The sequence below is a fragment of the Plectropomus leopardus genome, chromosome 22 (assembly GCF_026936395.1).
Source record: "Plectropomus leopardus strain MGB_pleo_1.0 chromosome 22, ASM2693639v1, whole genome shotgun sequence".
NCBI lineage: Eukaryota > Metazoa > Chordata > Actinopteri > Perciformes > Serranidae > Plectropomus > Plectropomus leopardus.
In genome coordinates, this window is record NC_142197.1 from 12,965,838 (window position 1) to 12,982,301 (window position 16,464).

The following is a 16,464-nucleotide window of genomic DNA, read 5'->3' on the forward strand; positions in this document are numbered from 1 at the left end:
GGCCGTTGTTCCCCACCTGTGTGGCTGAGGCTTGGCTCTACTGTGGAAATTTTTAAGACTTTGGCTCTTCGTGTGAGTGGCTTTGGATAGCTCTGTAAGATGATGGTTTGGTATTTTCCCTATTCCTGGTTAGGTGTTATTTTTTACCATTCCCACAAGAGTCTTAATTGATATTCCAGAAATACAAAAAAACGTTGTGACTTCAGCCACTTAAAACCTCTGAAACTTTGAATCCTGTGAACAGGAGAATGTGTTAGTGGCTTTAGCTTAGAAATAGCTGCAGTTGTGAAAAGATAATCAGAGCAGAAGTGTCAATTATCAGTTCATGCGGTGTCTTCTACAGAATTTCAATCTATGTGTATCTGACACAGTCTGTTTTTTTGGGTGTGTATCATTCTGTGTCCTTTCTCTAAATTCAGATGTTTTAGTGGGTCTGTGAACGCTACAGAGACATACGTCTAAATGAGATTTTCTTTCTTCTGCAGCTGTTTGTAGAATTTGAGTCGTGGGCTGGATAGTTAATCTTTCGATCCGTTCACAGCTGATGAGATCAGATAAATGAATGAGAGATGGAGCTGGAAGAGGTGAGGGTAAGCAAACCTTTAGACTCGGTGCAAGGAACAGTTAAGTTCACTTTTACTGCACATTGTGTTCTACTGCTCCGTCTGTGCCCAGAGTACGCTCTGCACTCCAAGAATATGGTGCAACGAACAACCAAACCAAAATAATATCTTGATAGTGCCCGATGATGGTCTAATTCCAAAAATAGAAAATCAGCACGTGGTGGCATATGTTTAAATTGTGGCAGGCCGCCAAAAAATAGTTCATGTGACCCAGTTAGTTAGAGATTATACACATGTGCCAAAAAGTCTGGAAATTTCTTTGATACCATCATTTTGTATTGTTTCTCTTTTAGAGTCATGGGTATTTTATTCATTTATCTCTCTCTTTACACACTTAACTGTTAGTCATTATTTGTTTATTATTATCCTGCTGTCTCCTGTTACTGTCTGAAGTGAAAAAATGTGGATCTAATCTAATTTATTACTCCGTAGAGACTTATCAGAGTGAATAATTCCCCTCACTGCTCAACTCACTCTCCATTGTCATTTGTAATTTTCCACTTATCAACATCCTTCTCGTCTTGTCAGAGAAACGAGGGGAAAACTAATCTAATTTTTTATCATGATGAAATAGTTCTTGTCCAACCATGACTCAGCAACTTTTCATTATTGATAATTGCACAGATATCAACAAAAGGTCTTCTTTCACCACCGGAGGGAAGACGAAACAATAATCTAATCTAATATTCCCCAGAGCCTTATCACGATGAAATAATTTTCTTCCAAGCATGACTCAGCAGATTTTTCCCCCTCACTTCACTCCAATGTTCATTTGTTTCTCATTCTGTCCGTTGTCAGCGGGTTACAACAGAGCCGCAGGAAGGATAGATGGAGGGGAGAAGAAAAAGGAAACAATGAGAGATGCAGAGGAGGAGGAGTGAAATAATGGTGTGATGATTAGATTAAGCGAGAAAGAGAGAGTTGGCACAGAAACAAGTGAGCTGAGGTCAGCACTCCTGACAATTAGAAAAAAAGGTAAGATGTAAAGAAAGGCCAGCAAGGAAAATGAGAGATGAGGATGGGAAGATGCAGGGGGGGTAATTTCTTCCTTTCCTCCACTTCCCTTTGTTCTTCTCCCTCCACTTACCCTCTTTCTTTTCCCTCACCTTTGCTCACCCTGTTCTCTCCTTATGCCACCTTCCTTGTTTCTCACCCTTTCTTCCTTTCCTGTCTTATATTATTTCCCTCCACCTCGTCCTCTTTGTCTTCACTCTCTTCCAATTTATGGTTTTAGGGATTTGGTGTTTTGGGTTCAACAGTATTAAATATAGATCGAGGATAGACGAGACAATAGAAAAAGATGGAGGGAGAGAGTGGAAAGCCCCGCACCAGAAAAGGACACAGTGATATTAATGTGTGCCTCTTAGAAAATTATTTTGTTCCAGAAACTGATGCCACTAACACCGGGACACAATAGTGGTAGTCAGTCAAAATGCAATCTCTGAAGGTGACAAAACGGCCAATATTTTGGCCCCAGGTTCCAAGACTGCATTCTGGCCTCTGTGTTCTGCCTCTCCACACGTACTTTTTACCTGCTGTTCAAATGCAGTTGGTCAGTACAACTCAGTCAACAAACTAAATACAAAACGGAAACCAGAGTGCTTCCAATACCAAAATCTAGTCCTGTTTCCTACAGACTTAAAATCAGTGATACGTAACTTAAGGCTAAATCTGTCCTCGATGCAATGCTGGGTGGCCCCCCAAACCATTTCCTAATTCAGAATAAAAATAAAGTGATTCAAAGAGGGAGTTGTTTTTGTACTTTTAATTTACATAAGGTGCCAGAGTACATAAAACAGCTTTGCCCCTGTTGTTCTGAAATCCTACAAGCATGTACTAAAATCTGAAAAATGTCCTAAAATTCTAGAAATGTCCCAAATTCAAAGAAACATCTTAAAATCCCAGAAATGTCCTCTAATCTGAGAAATGTCCAAATATTCTAGAAATGTCGTAAAATCCTAAAAATGTCCTAAAACCCTAGAAATGTCTTAAAATCCTATAAATATCCTAAAATCTCAGAAATGTCCTAAATCCTAGAAATATTCTAAAATCCTAGACATGTCCTAAAATTCTAGAAACATCCCTAAAATCCAACAAACATGTATAGAGCTGCTGTGACTGGCCCTTGTCCTCCTGGTCATGATGCAAAAGAAGCCCCCAAGCAAATTTAGGTGAATATCCCTGCACTACATATATATACGTATGCAGATATCTCTTTAAAGCTATCGCAACAGCTCCCATAGCTTCTTTCAATTTTCCCTATGCTGTACTGTTTACTTCCCCCAGACATTTTGTTCTCAGGATTGTGTATCATTTCACTCAATAGAGAGTTTTTTCGAGAAGGTAACGAGCTTGCTAAAAGCTCCTTAGCTGACACTTAGTAAGCTTGTTTTCTCGGTTGCTAAAGGAAGAAAAACCTTACAAAGTTTGCTGGAAACACAAAGAGCCTGGTATTGATGTGCATTTCAATGATCCGAACACACGTGGAAAGCCGAGACACATCGTCGTTCACACCTGTGGTTATCATGCGTCTCCAGCTGATCACTTGTGTTTAGATTCCTTTACTACCTACATCACTTCCCTTAGAGGGTCAAAGGGCCCAGTGTGATGTCCACACTAGCATGTTCACTTGTTACCTCAAAAATTTGGACAATATTTCCTAAAGAGACAGAAGAAAGCAGCGTGCAAGACAAAACACTGAGAGGAAAAGAAAGGCAAAAATATGGAAATGAGAACATGTTGCAGCAAGGAGGGTGGAGAAGAATGGGAGAGAGAATTAGTCACGGATACAAGGGCATGTTAAGGAGCTCAAAAGTCAAAAGGAGGAGAAAGCGAGAGAGAGGAAAAAAATGAAATACTCTGTCTATAGAGGAGAGAAAGAGACTAATAAAAGGAGCTCAGATCATTAGAGAAAGAGAGAAAGCGGCTCAAAGGAGCAGAGTGTTAGGTACATTTTGCTACAGGACGAAGAGACTTAATCATAGAAAGTGCTGTGTATGAGAGAGCAGAGAGACAAAGACAAGAGAAAAAGGGGAGAAACTGTGCAGGATTATTTAGATTGAGAAAGCTCTAAAATGAGAAAAAGGAGACAAAGACAAATACAGTGTGTTTGCAGAAGGGTAGGGAGATTTGGATGTAGAATACAGCTTATCGTCTTCAACTAGACTCTGCCACAACTCACTCATCATTTATTTTCGTCTATTCCCCGTCCACTAGATTGTAGCTTTAGTAGAAATAAAGAAGGCAGAAGAAGTTGCACGAGACTCTTGATCTCGAGGTCAAGGGTTCAAGACCCATGTTGTGCGTTTAGACACTGCACTTACGTTCGGCCTAAAGCCCTGTATGGCAGCAGTCAAGAAGGTTGGAGGACAGCTTGGATGAATGTGTTATTGTATACATTGTACTGAGTAGTATTACAGATTTACCTAAAACTTGTTATAGCCTGGTTTTTCTCTGTAACACTAATATCTTGATGATCTTGAATAAGACAAGAGAGTCAACATCAAACCCAATAAGAAGAAGAATAAAATGTTTTAAGTAATAAGTATGAGATATCTAAAGGATAAAATAAAATAATCTTTTATTAGTCCCACAGTAGGGAAATTTGCATTGTTACAGCAGCTATGAGGCACAGGATAAGCAGCAACAAGAACCAAATAATTACAAATACAAAATACTGAATAATAAAAAACAACAACAATGTGCCAAGTATAATAAGAATAGTAAACAGCCCAATTAACTGAAAACAGTGACTATGCTACACAGGTGAGCTGATTGTTAAGTAGCAGACTGTCAGCAACTCAACAACTACGTCAACATTGGAGAGATTACCTACATCACCAGCATAGCTTAGACTCCATGCAGCCCAGATATTTGATCCATTTTTTTGTGTAACATAGCCCAGCTAGCTCAGTCGGTAGAGCATGAGACTCTTAATCTCAGGGTCGTGGGTTCGAGCCCCACGTTGGGTGGAGGACTTTTGAACTCTGGACCTGGATGGCAACTGAGATGTTGTAGATGACAGGTAAGGCTGTAGATATACTTGCAGTTAACTATGCATACACAATGACTGTGAGCATCTCCAAAAACAAACAACAAAACACAGAAATGCAGTATGTATACAAACAGCAGTGCCAACGCAGATCTGACGCAGACGTGGAAGTTCTCATGGTGTTTTTCATCATCTCTCATCGACCCCACAAGAGACACATACTCCCCATTGTCCCGACGGGCTTGATTTGTAGGTCTTATGTACCAATGATGTTGTTGCCGCTGTCGCCTTTTCTGCCTTGATCTCAGCATTAACGTGATAGTAACCTCCTCGAGTGTCTCCATATCTGTTGTTTACATACCATACATGTGGTAGTTGTATACGGCCTGAGCTCTCTTGTGTGCCCTCTAGAGGTATCCTCCAATAACACACGCATACGCAAGTATACACACAAAGACCCTCATGTTACAGCCGGACGCATAGACGAACACAAGGTTAACAGTAATTATATCTCTGGGCTAAGACTTAATCCAACATGAAGACTTTATAGTCTGCCCTCTACTGAGGAAGACAAAGAGAAGTATTCAGTCATCAAATCCATGGATGTGTTGGACAAATACCTGCAATGTGTTGCCCTTCTAAAAGCTGACAATGATATGAAGCATTATCAATGTTGTACATTTTCCAAGTCTCCTATAACTGTAAACATGTAGGTTCTGTTTATATGTAGGTTGTTAAGTCTGCAGTTACTGTGAAGATTAATAGCCCGGCTAGCTCAGTCGGTAGAGCATGAGACTCTTAATCTCAGGGTCGTGGGTTCGAGCCCCACGTTGGGCGAAGGAGTTTTAAGACAAAAGTATGTCTGACACAACAAGATCATAATATGTACTTCATGAAGACATCAGAGAGAAGTGTTAAGTAATCAAACATCTATTCTGTGAATGTGTTGGACAATAATTGCAATGCATTTCCCCTGGCCAACAATATGCTTCAACCTGAACAAAATCTTTATTCCAAAACCACAATAACGGGTTTGAACTCCTTACAAGCTATCACATCACATTCTTTGCGCTACATGTTTCACAACGGGGTGCCACAGGTGTTGTGTGTAGGGAATTTTATTTACACCTCCATCTCTGCAATGCACCATTTTTTTTGGAGTCTGTGTCTCTGCTAGCATTGCACACTCATTCTGAAAAAAATGCTCAAGAGTTATGGGACCCTGCAGCACAGGTTTAAAGCTGAACTTTGACATCGTGCAGAGCGACACTGCTTCCATGTTTCAGTGTTGAAATACTAGGTAGGGACATTTTTCAAAATAAAAGTATTTTGACTCATGCTGTTCATATTTCCTGTGTAGTATTTTCTTTGTATGTGTTGTGGAATTTGTTATTTTCTTAACCAGTGGTTGAAAAAATAATTTTGTGGAATAGAATTCAGTAAATAATTAAAATAGTGGTAGTTTACATGTCTAAGGACTTTGTGGAGAGGAGAGAAGGTGTCAGACAGAGACAAATAAACATCATTCCACAGCTCTCTCTGTGTGTGTGTGTGTGTGTGTGTGTGTGTGTGTGTGTGTGTGTGTGTGTGTGTGTGTGTGTGTGTGTGTGTGTGTGTGTGTGTGTGTGTGTGCAGGTTCAGCAGGGTTTCCAGGTTCTGTTTGCGGTTTCAAGATGAACTGTTTACTCTCCATGTTCGTTTTAAATATATGTGCGTGTATTTATTTAAAAAAAAAACAAAAAGGGAAATGAATAATGTGTGTGCGCACGCCAGGGGAGGCTCTCTTCAGCTTGACTTATGTACATAGACAGACACACACACACACACATACACACATGCTTTTACAGTATGGTCCCCACATACACACAGAGTGAAACACTGTTTTTAGCTCTGCTATCTCCTCCTCACACACACACTCTTAAAAAGGCAGTCTTTCATTTAGCTTTCAAACAAACACATATAAAAGTTGGCATCCACATTTTTCTCTGTGTTTTTGTCGTGCACACACACACACACACTCACAGAGTCAGTGTGTCAGTCTGGCCTGCTTAAGCCTCTGTTCCTTGCAGGGCTCAGTGAGAGGCTAAGGGGATTTAGATTGTACAAGACTGACAGATTTAGACTGACTCCCTCCCTCGCTTTCTCTCTCACTCCCTCGCTCTTTCCAGGCCTACTGTAAAGCTTGAAGTATAACTGAAACATGTGAAACAGATGGATCAGCAAAAGAGAAGAGAGGAAGGGAGGAGAGGGTGAGGGGACAGGAGGGAGAGGAGCAAAGATGGGAGACTATATAGAAAGAAAGCAAGGGAGAGGGGAGAAAAAATGGAAAGTACATTGTGTGTGTGTGTGTGTGTTACTGCTGCACAGTGAGCACCAAAAAACATCTTTTACCCACAGAGTGAGGACATTTTTGGAAAGTGCGGATGTTTTGATCACTCCACAATTCTTCAAAGGCCAGTTTGATGGTTAAAGGAATGAAAACAGCATTTTTGTTTGAACAAATGTTTCATCACTATAATGCAGACTTAAAACCAGTTTTTTAATGTAAATATGTGTAAAGACTCTCACTTTTGAAAATAACTAGGTGAGATTCTCTGTCCAGTTGCAAAATATTTTTCAAGCAAATGTACATGGTATGATTGTCAATTTTTGTATCGTGGTATACGTTAAAATCTGTTTATCACTGCAGCTTCACTGCCAAATGATGTCATTTACGTCATGGTTCAGGTTTGTCAGAGCCAACATGTTTTGCTGGCTCTTGGGGCTGTCTCTGGATTTATAGGCTGCACCTCTGCATTTTCATATTGCCCATGCCGCTGCCTCTGCGAACACAAAGAGTATACAGCTGATCGAGAGACACACCCATCTCTCTCTCTGTCTCTCAAACAGGGAAAAAATCTGATGAAACTTAAAATAAGTCAGTGATGATCGAATATAAATCAAAATTATGTTACTACTTTGCCTATTTCTCTACTAAAATGCTTTCAGACATGTATTATAAAGCCAGGTTTTGCTATAATAGTGAGAGATTGTGAACAGGAAGTGGGTGCCACACTGCTTCCTGCACTGTGAAAACGGAGGCTGAAAAAATTGATTCTGTTACTGAGTTCCATATTTCGCACTTCAGATGTTATCAGAAACACATCACACGTCACCCACCAGCGATGCGTCTGGTAAGGTGTGCTGCATTCTGGTACTCTTGAGCAAAAGCACCATTTTTCTCTGTTTTCTCTCGTCATGTAGCACCAATTTCGAAAGTATTTGTGTCTTTCTACTGCAAAGACGGCCTAGTTTTATGTGAGGGCCTTCTGTGTATCGGGGAAATACTTTTTTAAATGTTTGGTTTAGTCATTTAGTTGTGATAGTTAGGGTAAGGGGCTATGGATGCATTATGTCAATGAAGGTACTCACAGAGATAGAAGTACAGCAGTGTGTGTGTGTGTGTGTGTGTGTGTGTGTGTGTGTATGTGTGTAGCAGCACATGAAGTGATTTACAAGTCTTTGTGTTTGTGTGTACAGTCTAATATTTGTCTTAGTCTTTATGGATCTCTCCCCAAGTGGCAAGTTAGCAGGCCTGTTATTCTTCTGCACCAGTTAACATGCTACACAACAGGTGGCATGTCAACGTGTGTGTGTGTGTGTGTGTGTGTGTGTGCGCGCGTGCGTGCGCAAGTGCAGTTTACCATATGCACTACATGTTATCTCTAATGTACTCTTTGTATATAAGCAGAATTAACCATAACATTTAAAACTGAAACATATATGGACAGATGGGAATGATCTCTTTCCAATACTGTTTTTCTTTCTGTCTGTTCTCAACTATCTCTGTCTTTCTATCCTCTTTCCCGTTGTCTCTGCGCACACACAGACACACACACATGCACAGAGTGTGTGTTTGAGAAGGCAAAAGCTCATGGCAGTCGTCCAAAGCTCTCCTCTCTGCTTCCTCTGTGCAAATTAACTCCTGGAGGAATTCAAGGCTAGGGTTACCCTCTTATCACACACACACACACACACACACACACACACACACACACACACTGACACACACACACACAGCTTTGTTTTTTTTTTGTGTCGTGTTTGCTGCTGTCTCTGAATCACATGTAAAATCATTTTTTTTGCTTTCATGTGAGATATCAAGGAAATCTAATCGTCTCTCTCTGTGTCTCTCTGTAGACTCAGAATCGGATGAAACTGATGGCCGACAACTATGAGGACGACCACCTGAAGGTCTCCTCTCCGAACTCAGAGCAGCCCAACAATCACAAGCCCTCCCCAGACCAGGTAAGATCTCTGCCCAGGACAGTAAGCCTTCGCCTGGGGAAAAATATGGTCCCCGCTCCCCCACATCTAATCATATCATCACTCTTATGTGAATGAAAGCATGCTCTAAATTAACATCTTTAAATATCCTTTTTTTCATTAACAAGTCTGTGTTCAACTGATAGACCGACTTTACAGCAAGTAACAGTAACAAAAACCTATTTCACTAATTAAATATGTTGGTTTCAACTGTCAGAAGCTAACGTGTTTTTTCAAAGTTTCCGTGCTTGCTGTGTTTTTGTACAATTTTCCTAAACTAAGCTAACTTCCTGCTTTCTCCAAACTCACGCTGCGGTTGGACCAAACTAACCAATAGGACGATGAGGAGGGCATTTGGGCCTAGCAAACCACATGCCTTCTTTCTCTCTCTCGGTGCGCCATTTTGTACAGAAGGGTGAGCGTCTTCTTTGTCTGGATCAGATAACGCTTGGATGTGCTCATCATTCGCCTTCCATCTTTCTTTAGTTTCATCCGTGAGTTTGTGATCTGGTTCTGGTGTCGTGATTTCATCATTTCACCTCTTTTGACATTTCATTTTTGTCATGCTCATTTGTTCCATTCTCTCTTTAACGCTCACTCTTTAGAGTCTTCTTTTCACTGAGATTTGCCTCCTCTGTTGGTAATTTGGATTAGTCATTTCTCATTATCTCATTTCTTGGCTCACTAAATCACTGACGTAAAAACCCAAATAATGTCCATTCATTACCTAGATGGAATCCTTCAGAATCAACTCTTGAATATTGTGCTTCATCTGTTCGATATCTCATCTTGTCCTTCGATTTCACTTCACCTTCTTCTTCTTCTGATCATCATTTCTTCCACAATCTTTATTTTCAATCCGCTCGTGTTTGTGATTTTTTTAGCGTATCAATCATTGTTTTTTTTCCATCTTCATTAATTCCTTTGATGATTTCTTTGGATATTTGTGTTTTTTATTCATATTTTGCCTTCATGTCTCTCATTTCTCACATTTCCACATTTCTCTTTCATCATGTGCCTCCTCTTATCAATCAATGCAACTGTTCCTTTTTCTTTTTGGACGCTTCGTCTTCCTTCATGACATGAGAATGTCTCAGGTGAATTGACTGTATGTGTGGGATGTAGTGTGTGATTTAATGCTTTGCCAAATTTTACTGTAAAAGGTTTTTTGTTGTTGTTTTTTTTTTAGGAATGATGAAAGTAACATTTTTTTCTTTGACCTTGCCCCTGTGCTGTTTTTTAATTCTCAGTGGGGATGCCAGTATTTTTAGGGTCTGAAGGCCATTAATCGCACATGCATGACAACCTTCAAGTCAAGCGAAAACAAAAAACACACAGCTGGAAATCCATCTTACAAAGTACGGTATAAAGTCTTTGTTAAGGACAAAACAAACAAAACACATTTGCTTTTATAATGCAAATCTTCATGTTTCAACTTTTTTTTTTTTTGAATGATTCACATTGATCTCGGGGCCCACGTTCCTGTTGTGCTAGTGGTGGATGAAAACAGAGAGTATGTCACTGTGGTTTCCATTATCTGTTTTTTTTTCCTATTTTTTGACTGAAAAATAAATTAGTAGATGTATGTAAATCTCTGAACTCATAATGTCGGGTGAATTTATATTCCCTCTGAGACAACATATCCTAGCGAAATACAGCAGAAACAAGCGTCAGTGACAAAATTCGTTTAACTGGCAGTAAGCAACGCAGAATAATACATAAGCGAAAGTAGGCTGCCTTTTTTGAGAAAACAATATTATGAAGCTGCATGTCTTGATAATGACACTTTTTATATAGCATTCCTATCAACTGTTAAGCTCAACATACACAGTTAATATTTGACTGAAATTTCTTTCAGTCAAATATTTTGTCAGATATATTTGGGTTTTCTATCCCCTTTTGTCTGGAATAGAAAACCCTGCAGTGTCCACTTTCACATAAACCCACAACATTTTGGGTGGTGGCTGGTACCCAGCATCAACAAATACAGTTTGAGAAGTTCATATACAGAGGATATACAATATTTCACGAGAAGATGAACCCACTGTAGACTTCTTTTTCTATAAGCTTTTGGTGGTGTTTGAGGAAAGTGGTAACAGAAAACAGACCCTTCAGTGTTCTCAGGCCATGAGACCTCTTGCAGGGCTGAAATTTGACCAGTTTTTTATTCAAATGTAGCCCGGCTAGCTCAGTCGGTAGAGCATGAGACTCTTAATCTCAGGGTCGTGGGTTCGAGCCCCACGTTGGGCGGTAGACTTTTGGACTTTGGACTTGGACATCTGAGATGAGTTTGCAGTCTCTGCAGTGAGAGTGTTACAGACTTTGCAGGGAGGTGTCCACTTACGTCCCCTCAGATATGTTGGACTTGTGATGGATGGACACAGATGCACTGTACTCTGCGGTCAATGCAGCTTCTGCTGTGACAAAACCCAAGGACATCTGTGTTTGTTGGGAGAATGCGGAACAAAAAACACACTGCTATCAAATTGATATTAACCCTGGAGCAACATCACTGTTCTTGTGCTGCTTGATAAAACCTGTAACAAGTATTTAAACCTATGAATCTTGAGCAAATTGGTTTGATATCTTTCAAAAACATTGTAAAAAGGCACTGAGGAACTTGGTAAAAAAAATTCCACAAATTGCAAGAAATTTTTCAAAAACTATGGGAAAATGTCTAGGGGGAAAAAAATAGGTAGGCACAATATGTTTTATTATCATAATTACATATTTAGGTTTATGTTATAGAATTATTACAAGTACTTTTCCAGGTGATTTCCTTGTTTGCTTTCTTTTATCTTTTTCTATATACTAATTTTCATGCAATTTCAGTTTTAACTAGTTTCTTGCTAATTTTTGGGTCATTCCTTTCGAAGTTCTTCCTCTTCCAATGTTTTTAAAGAAATCAAGCTATTTTTTTTAGGTTTCAAAGGGTTATCACATTTAATTTGTTTTGAAGTTTTGAAACACTATAAACGATCTACATTCTGTCTGGCATTATTAAAAGGGTTTGATTCAGTGACAGGACAGTCGAGGTAACACCACATATGAGCAGCACATGCTGATTTTAGGGCAGCTCAGTTCCTCCAGTGGGATTTCCCATCGGGATGCTAAAAGCCCAAAAGGTTCACCAGCGGATCTAAGTTTGACCCTAGTTATTAATTAGTGGTAGCACCTCCCTGCTGAGAGAGGCAGGCCAGCCAGTCTCTTTTTCGTCCTGTCTTCATGAGCAGTTTCACACACACATGCACAGTACAGTCACACTTCTTCTTGGTGTGTCAGCAAGGCGGGTAATTCGCCATAGAGCATTACATCAGAACAGTGAGTGATTGTGTCTCTTCCAATAAGGGAATTCTGTAGTACAGTTGGAGAATGAAATGCTTCAGAAACAAGTGAAACACAGGAGAGCACTCTTAACACACGTCAAGCATCATTGAGGAGATTTTAATGGTCTTCAGTGGTATTAGATGCATCAGTGAGAAAAGACAGGGAAGAGGTGTGGACGTTCAGTGTTTTGGTTTATCAGGTTTTTCAGTATTTCACAATTACTTTTTGAAGTAAGTTCTCACTTCAAGTTCTCATATCAACCAAGATCTGTATGAAAGTTCACCATACAGGTGACAAAAATGTTTAATTTTTGCAGGACAGTACTGCTGATTGGTTGAATTATTAGTGAAATTAGTTATTTATAACTCACTTGATAGAATAAAATCATAAAACTGGAGGAGCAGTCTCTCTTGTGTGAATAAAGAAAAAAAGAATAATTACTTGTTATGTTGGTTAAACTACATCCAAATTGCTAACACCACAACACTGAGGTGAATGTAAAATGTAAAAAAAAAAAAAAGAGAGCGAGAAGAAAGTTAATGAATCAGCTTTAAGTGATCACTTAGGTCAGTGTCAGTAGGGTCTGAGAAAATGAAAAAAATGTGAGGATATGGAGTGGGAAAGAATTGAGCTTACCAGACTTCTGTAGGTTGTGACACACCTGAATCTTTGACCACACTGTCAAAGACAGATGTGATTAATTAGGTTTGAGCTGGCTTTGGTTGCATGCAGGTAAACATTCAATATGCATATTGTCTGACAACATTTTTTTTTATTTTTAGCTTTTTTCTCCTTTAGTAACTTTTATATGCCAATATCTGTTTATAGAGATTAACAGAAATATTATCTGGAGCAGTCTCAAGATGCTAAATGAACTATAAACAGTGCAAGGCGCACAGAAGAGAAAGTCTTGGCCTGGATATCCGCTGGCTACTCCGGATCTTCCAAAATATTGGCTGTTGTTCCCAGAGGCTTTATCATCATTGGATGATAGCCAGTCGGTCCAGAGATTGATAGGAGTGTAATGCTAAACTGGTGGAGAACTCTTTCAGATACACTCTTTTATATTTATTTAACCTTGGTGATGAATGTAGGGGGGGGGTTAATAACTCACCTGTTTAAATCTTAATAAGGCTTAAAGTTACACATAATTAAGGACGTGGCTGTTTTAGTGACGGTCTTTGGAGACCGTCACTAAAGGATCTTAGTCAGACCCAGCTCTCGCTCCAGATCCAGCTCTTGCTCCTCCACAGCTCCACCCTCTCTCATCCAAATATGGCCACTTTTGGCACCACAAAAAAACTATGGCAACAGCCGAAATGCCAAACATAAGACTTCAAAACTGCAAACCAATGTGTAAAGTAATGGCTACATTACATATACAGGCTATGGTAGAACTAGCAAATGTTTGGCTTGAAAAATAACTCACTGTTTATGTTTATCAAAACAGTTTCAGTTTAATACTGTGTCCATCGATTATTCGACTAATTATTTCAGCTGAGAACAATTCTGCCCACAACTACAGACTGATCGCTTCACTGTCGTGTAGCGTTTGGAAATGAATTGTTTTTCCTTGCGAGAAACACAAAGTGTTTGCTAGTCGTGTCACATCAGCAGCCATGATTCCAGCACTGTCAAAGAGAAATCCTACCTCCTCTATAGGTGCTGCTCCTGGTCAAACAGATGTATTTTTGCGCGTGTGTTTATGTGGTGTGTTTTAGAGGGGTGTGTGGAGGAAGACAAAATCTTGATTTCATTGTATAATGTGGCCATAGAAGGTTTTTAAAAATGTGGCCAGTGAGTGAGGCTAGCTGAATGTCTCTCTTTGGAGTTGTTTCATAGCACAGTGAGTCTGGTAGGCAGGCATGGGAGGCTAATAAAGAGACACAAACATGCACACACTCTGACACACACAGTGCCGTATAAAATTATGTCTCCTCCGGGATTGTTTCACAGTACAGTGAGACATTGGAAAACACTGTGGATTCATTAAACACACACACACACACACACACACACACACACACACACACTCTGTATACGTTGACCATTGCGGGTTGTGTAATACAATAAAAACATGTAGGCTCATATGTACTGTACACCCTTATAAAATCAGAAAACTCAAAGACTCAGAAGTCCTGCAAAGACCTTTCGAAGTTAGTGTTTTGTTCGTATTTCACACTGTTATTACTGGGATACATTCAGGCTTATTTTTAGATATTTGTTTCTGTTAGTCATTACATATTTCTTGTAAAAGGAAAAGAAAACACTGGTGATTTCTCTCTAAATGTCTTCCTTATATCACCATCATTCCTTCCATTCTTTCTGTCTGTTTCTCATTTGTCTTGCATTTGATCCGCAGAGCTCTGCTGCAGGTCTGGAAAGTGTGGACAGTCATTTATTTAAGGCTTTCTGACAGAATAGTCCGGATTAGAAAGTGTGAGAGAACAGCTGTTGCACATATGTTGAGTATGTTTTTAAAGCACTGCGGCCAGATTTTAAGAGACATGTTCACATATTTGTACATTACACAACTCTCTCTGTGCGATAACGTCCATGTTGCATTGCCGCTGTCAGCATACATCATAACATACAGCAACAGAGGTGCTTTGAAATGCAGAAGGATCCCTGCAGCCTTTAACTCCATCATTTTCTCTTTGCTTCTCTTTCCGTCTCTCTCCTCCGGAGGGAAATGTTCAGTAATGTATTTCGTAATGGACTGTAACCTGCTGGCAGGTCCTCACTGGAAAATACTGTAACTAACACTATTTACAACTTTGATAACGACCCTGCATTAATGTGTGTTTTTCTGTGTCGCAATGTGTCTCCGCATGCACCGTAGGGATATCAGTACTCACACACAGTGTATATAATAGTCCATATATACAGCACAGTGTTCGTGTGTGTGTTTGTGTGTGAAGTTGTGAGTCAGGAAGGTGGTTCAGCGACTCATAAGCACACATATGAAGATGGTCTGGAAAAACTCGTAGTTTGTGTGTGTGTGTGTGTGTGTGTGTGTGTGTTCTGTTTGCAGTAAATAAGGACTCAGAATCAGAAGTGACAGTTCCTTTGATTTACTGTCAGCTTTCATTGTTGCGGCGATGCAGTCTGAGAAGAGCGTTCAATAAGATTTCCTTCCTTCACAAAAACCACCCACATCTAGTTCTTTCATTTGTTTGCCAGGATGCTCAAACACATGAATTTACTGAATAATGAATGTTGGATATATATGTAGAGTTTTATTTTTTCTGCTATATTCAGACATTATCAATGTTTTTTTCACTATCTTTGACAGCCGAGGTTGGCTTTCAGGCTCAGGAAACATGTTAGAGCCGCGTGTCTGTGATAGGTGCACATCTCTTTGTTTGTTCTTTGTTTATCACTTCAGTCACTGTGAATACAACATGCAAGCAATGAAACCGAATCAGTCACTTTATTTGGTGCATTAAATACAGAATGTAAGCAACAATATATGACATTTTTTAAACAGACAGACTTTGTAAAGGTCTTAACTTCCATCTAACACAGTGTCCTAACAGCAAGCAAGCGCCAGACTATTGCACCATATCAGGTGCATTACATTAAACACTCTCTTTCCACACTGAATCCATTAAATATGGAACTCATGTAAACAAACCACTCAGCTGTGCGCTTAGAGGCGTTAGACCAGAGAGGTAACCACTGAAAAGATGAGTTTTTAATTTATTCGTATGTTTGTATTTGTTAAACAGAAAACACACATTTTGTTTCGTGATTTTAACTGGAAAAGAAAAACAACATAGCCAAAAGCACGTATGTCGTTACAAGGATTCAGCTCCCTGCTGATCTGCCTTTAGCCAGTTGCCACCTTATTTAGGTTTTTGTCGTGAAATGATGTGGTATCATATAGACAACTCCTCATCTCAACCTCATCATAAATATCGACATTATTGCTATTTAAAAAAAACATTTTAAAACGACTCTAATTTGTAAAGACTCATTGCATGTAATTGATTCATTTTTAATGCATTTCACTTTGTAAATACAGATACAAATTTTTGTTATTTGCATAATTTTATCAGCTGTGCTGCTTGGTCTTGAAATTCTGATCATTCATGCATTCTTTTTTTCAAAATCTTTTTTTTCTTTATGAATGATTACAGTTTTGTAATAGGGGAGGTATCTCCATATGCAATTTTTGTCTTTTAACCTCTCCTGCACAGTGTTTTGACTTTTTAA

At 39.4% G+C, this 16,464-nt stretch overlaps 1 protein-coding gene and 3 non-coding genes across 11 annotated transcripts in view; all 4 read left to right on the forward strand.

The window, feature by feature from the left end:
* The window catches only part of LOC121961587 (ELKS/Rab6-interacting/CAST family member 1-like), a 156,600-nt gene that overhangs the window by 115,633 nt on the left and 24,503 nt on the right, over positions 1–16,464 (forward strand). For 5 of the 8 annotated variants that reach the window (XM_088072970.1, XM_088072968.1, XM_042511644.2 and 2 more), the window contains one exon: positions 8,794–8,901. In XM_088072970.1, coding sequence (XP_087929096.1) covers positions 8,794–8,901 — 108 coding nt within the window. Of the gene's footprint in view, positions 1–8,793; positions 8,902–9,256; positions 9,335–16,464 lie in introns of all 8 variants that reach the window. The other 3 variants (XR_015775584.1, XR_015775585.1, XR_015775586.1) reach the window with 1 other exon arrangement.
* On the forward strand, positions 4,522–4,594 carry trnak-cuu (transfer RNA lysine (anticodon CUU)). The gene has a single exon. It is a non-coding gene; the product is annotated as a tRNA-Lys (tRNA).
* On the forward strand, positions 5,379–5,451 carry trnak-cuu (transfer RNA lysine (anticodon CUU)). Its single transcript has one exon. It is a non-coding gene; the product is annotated as a tRNA-Lys (tRNA).
* On the forward strand, positions 11,097–11,169 carry trnak-cuu (transfer RNA lysine (anticodon CUU)). The gene has a single exon. It is a non-coding gene; the product is annotated as a tRNA-Lys (tRNA).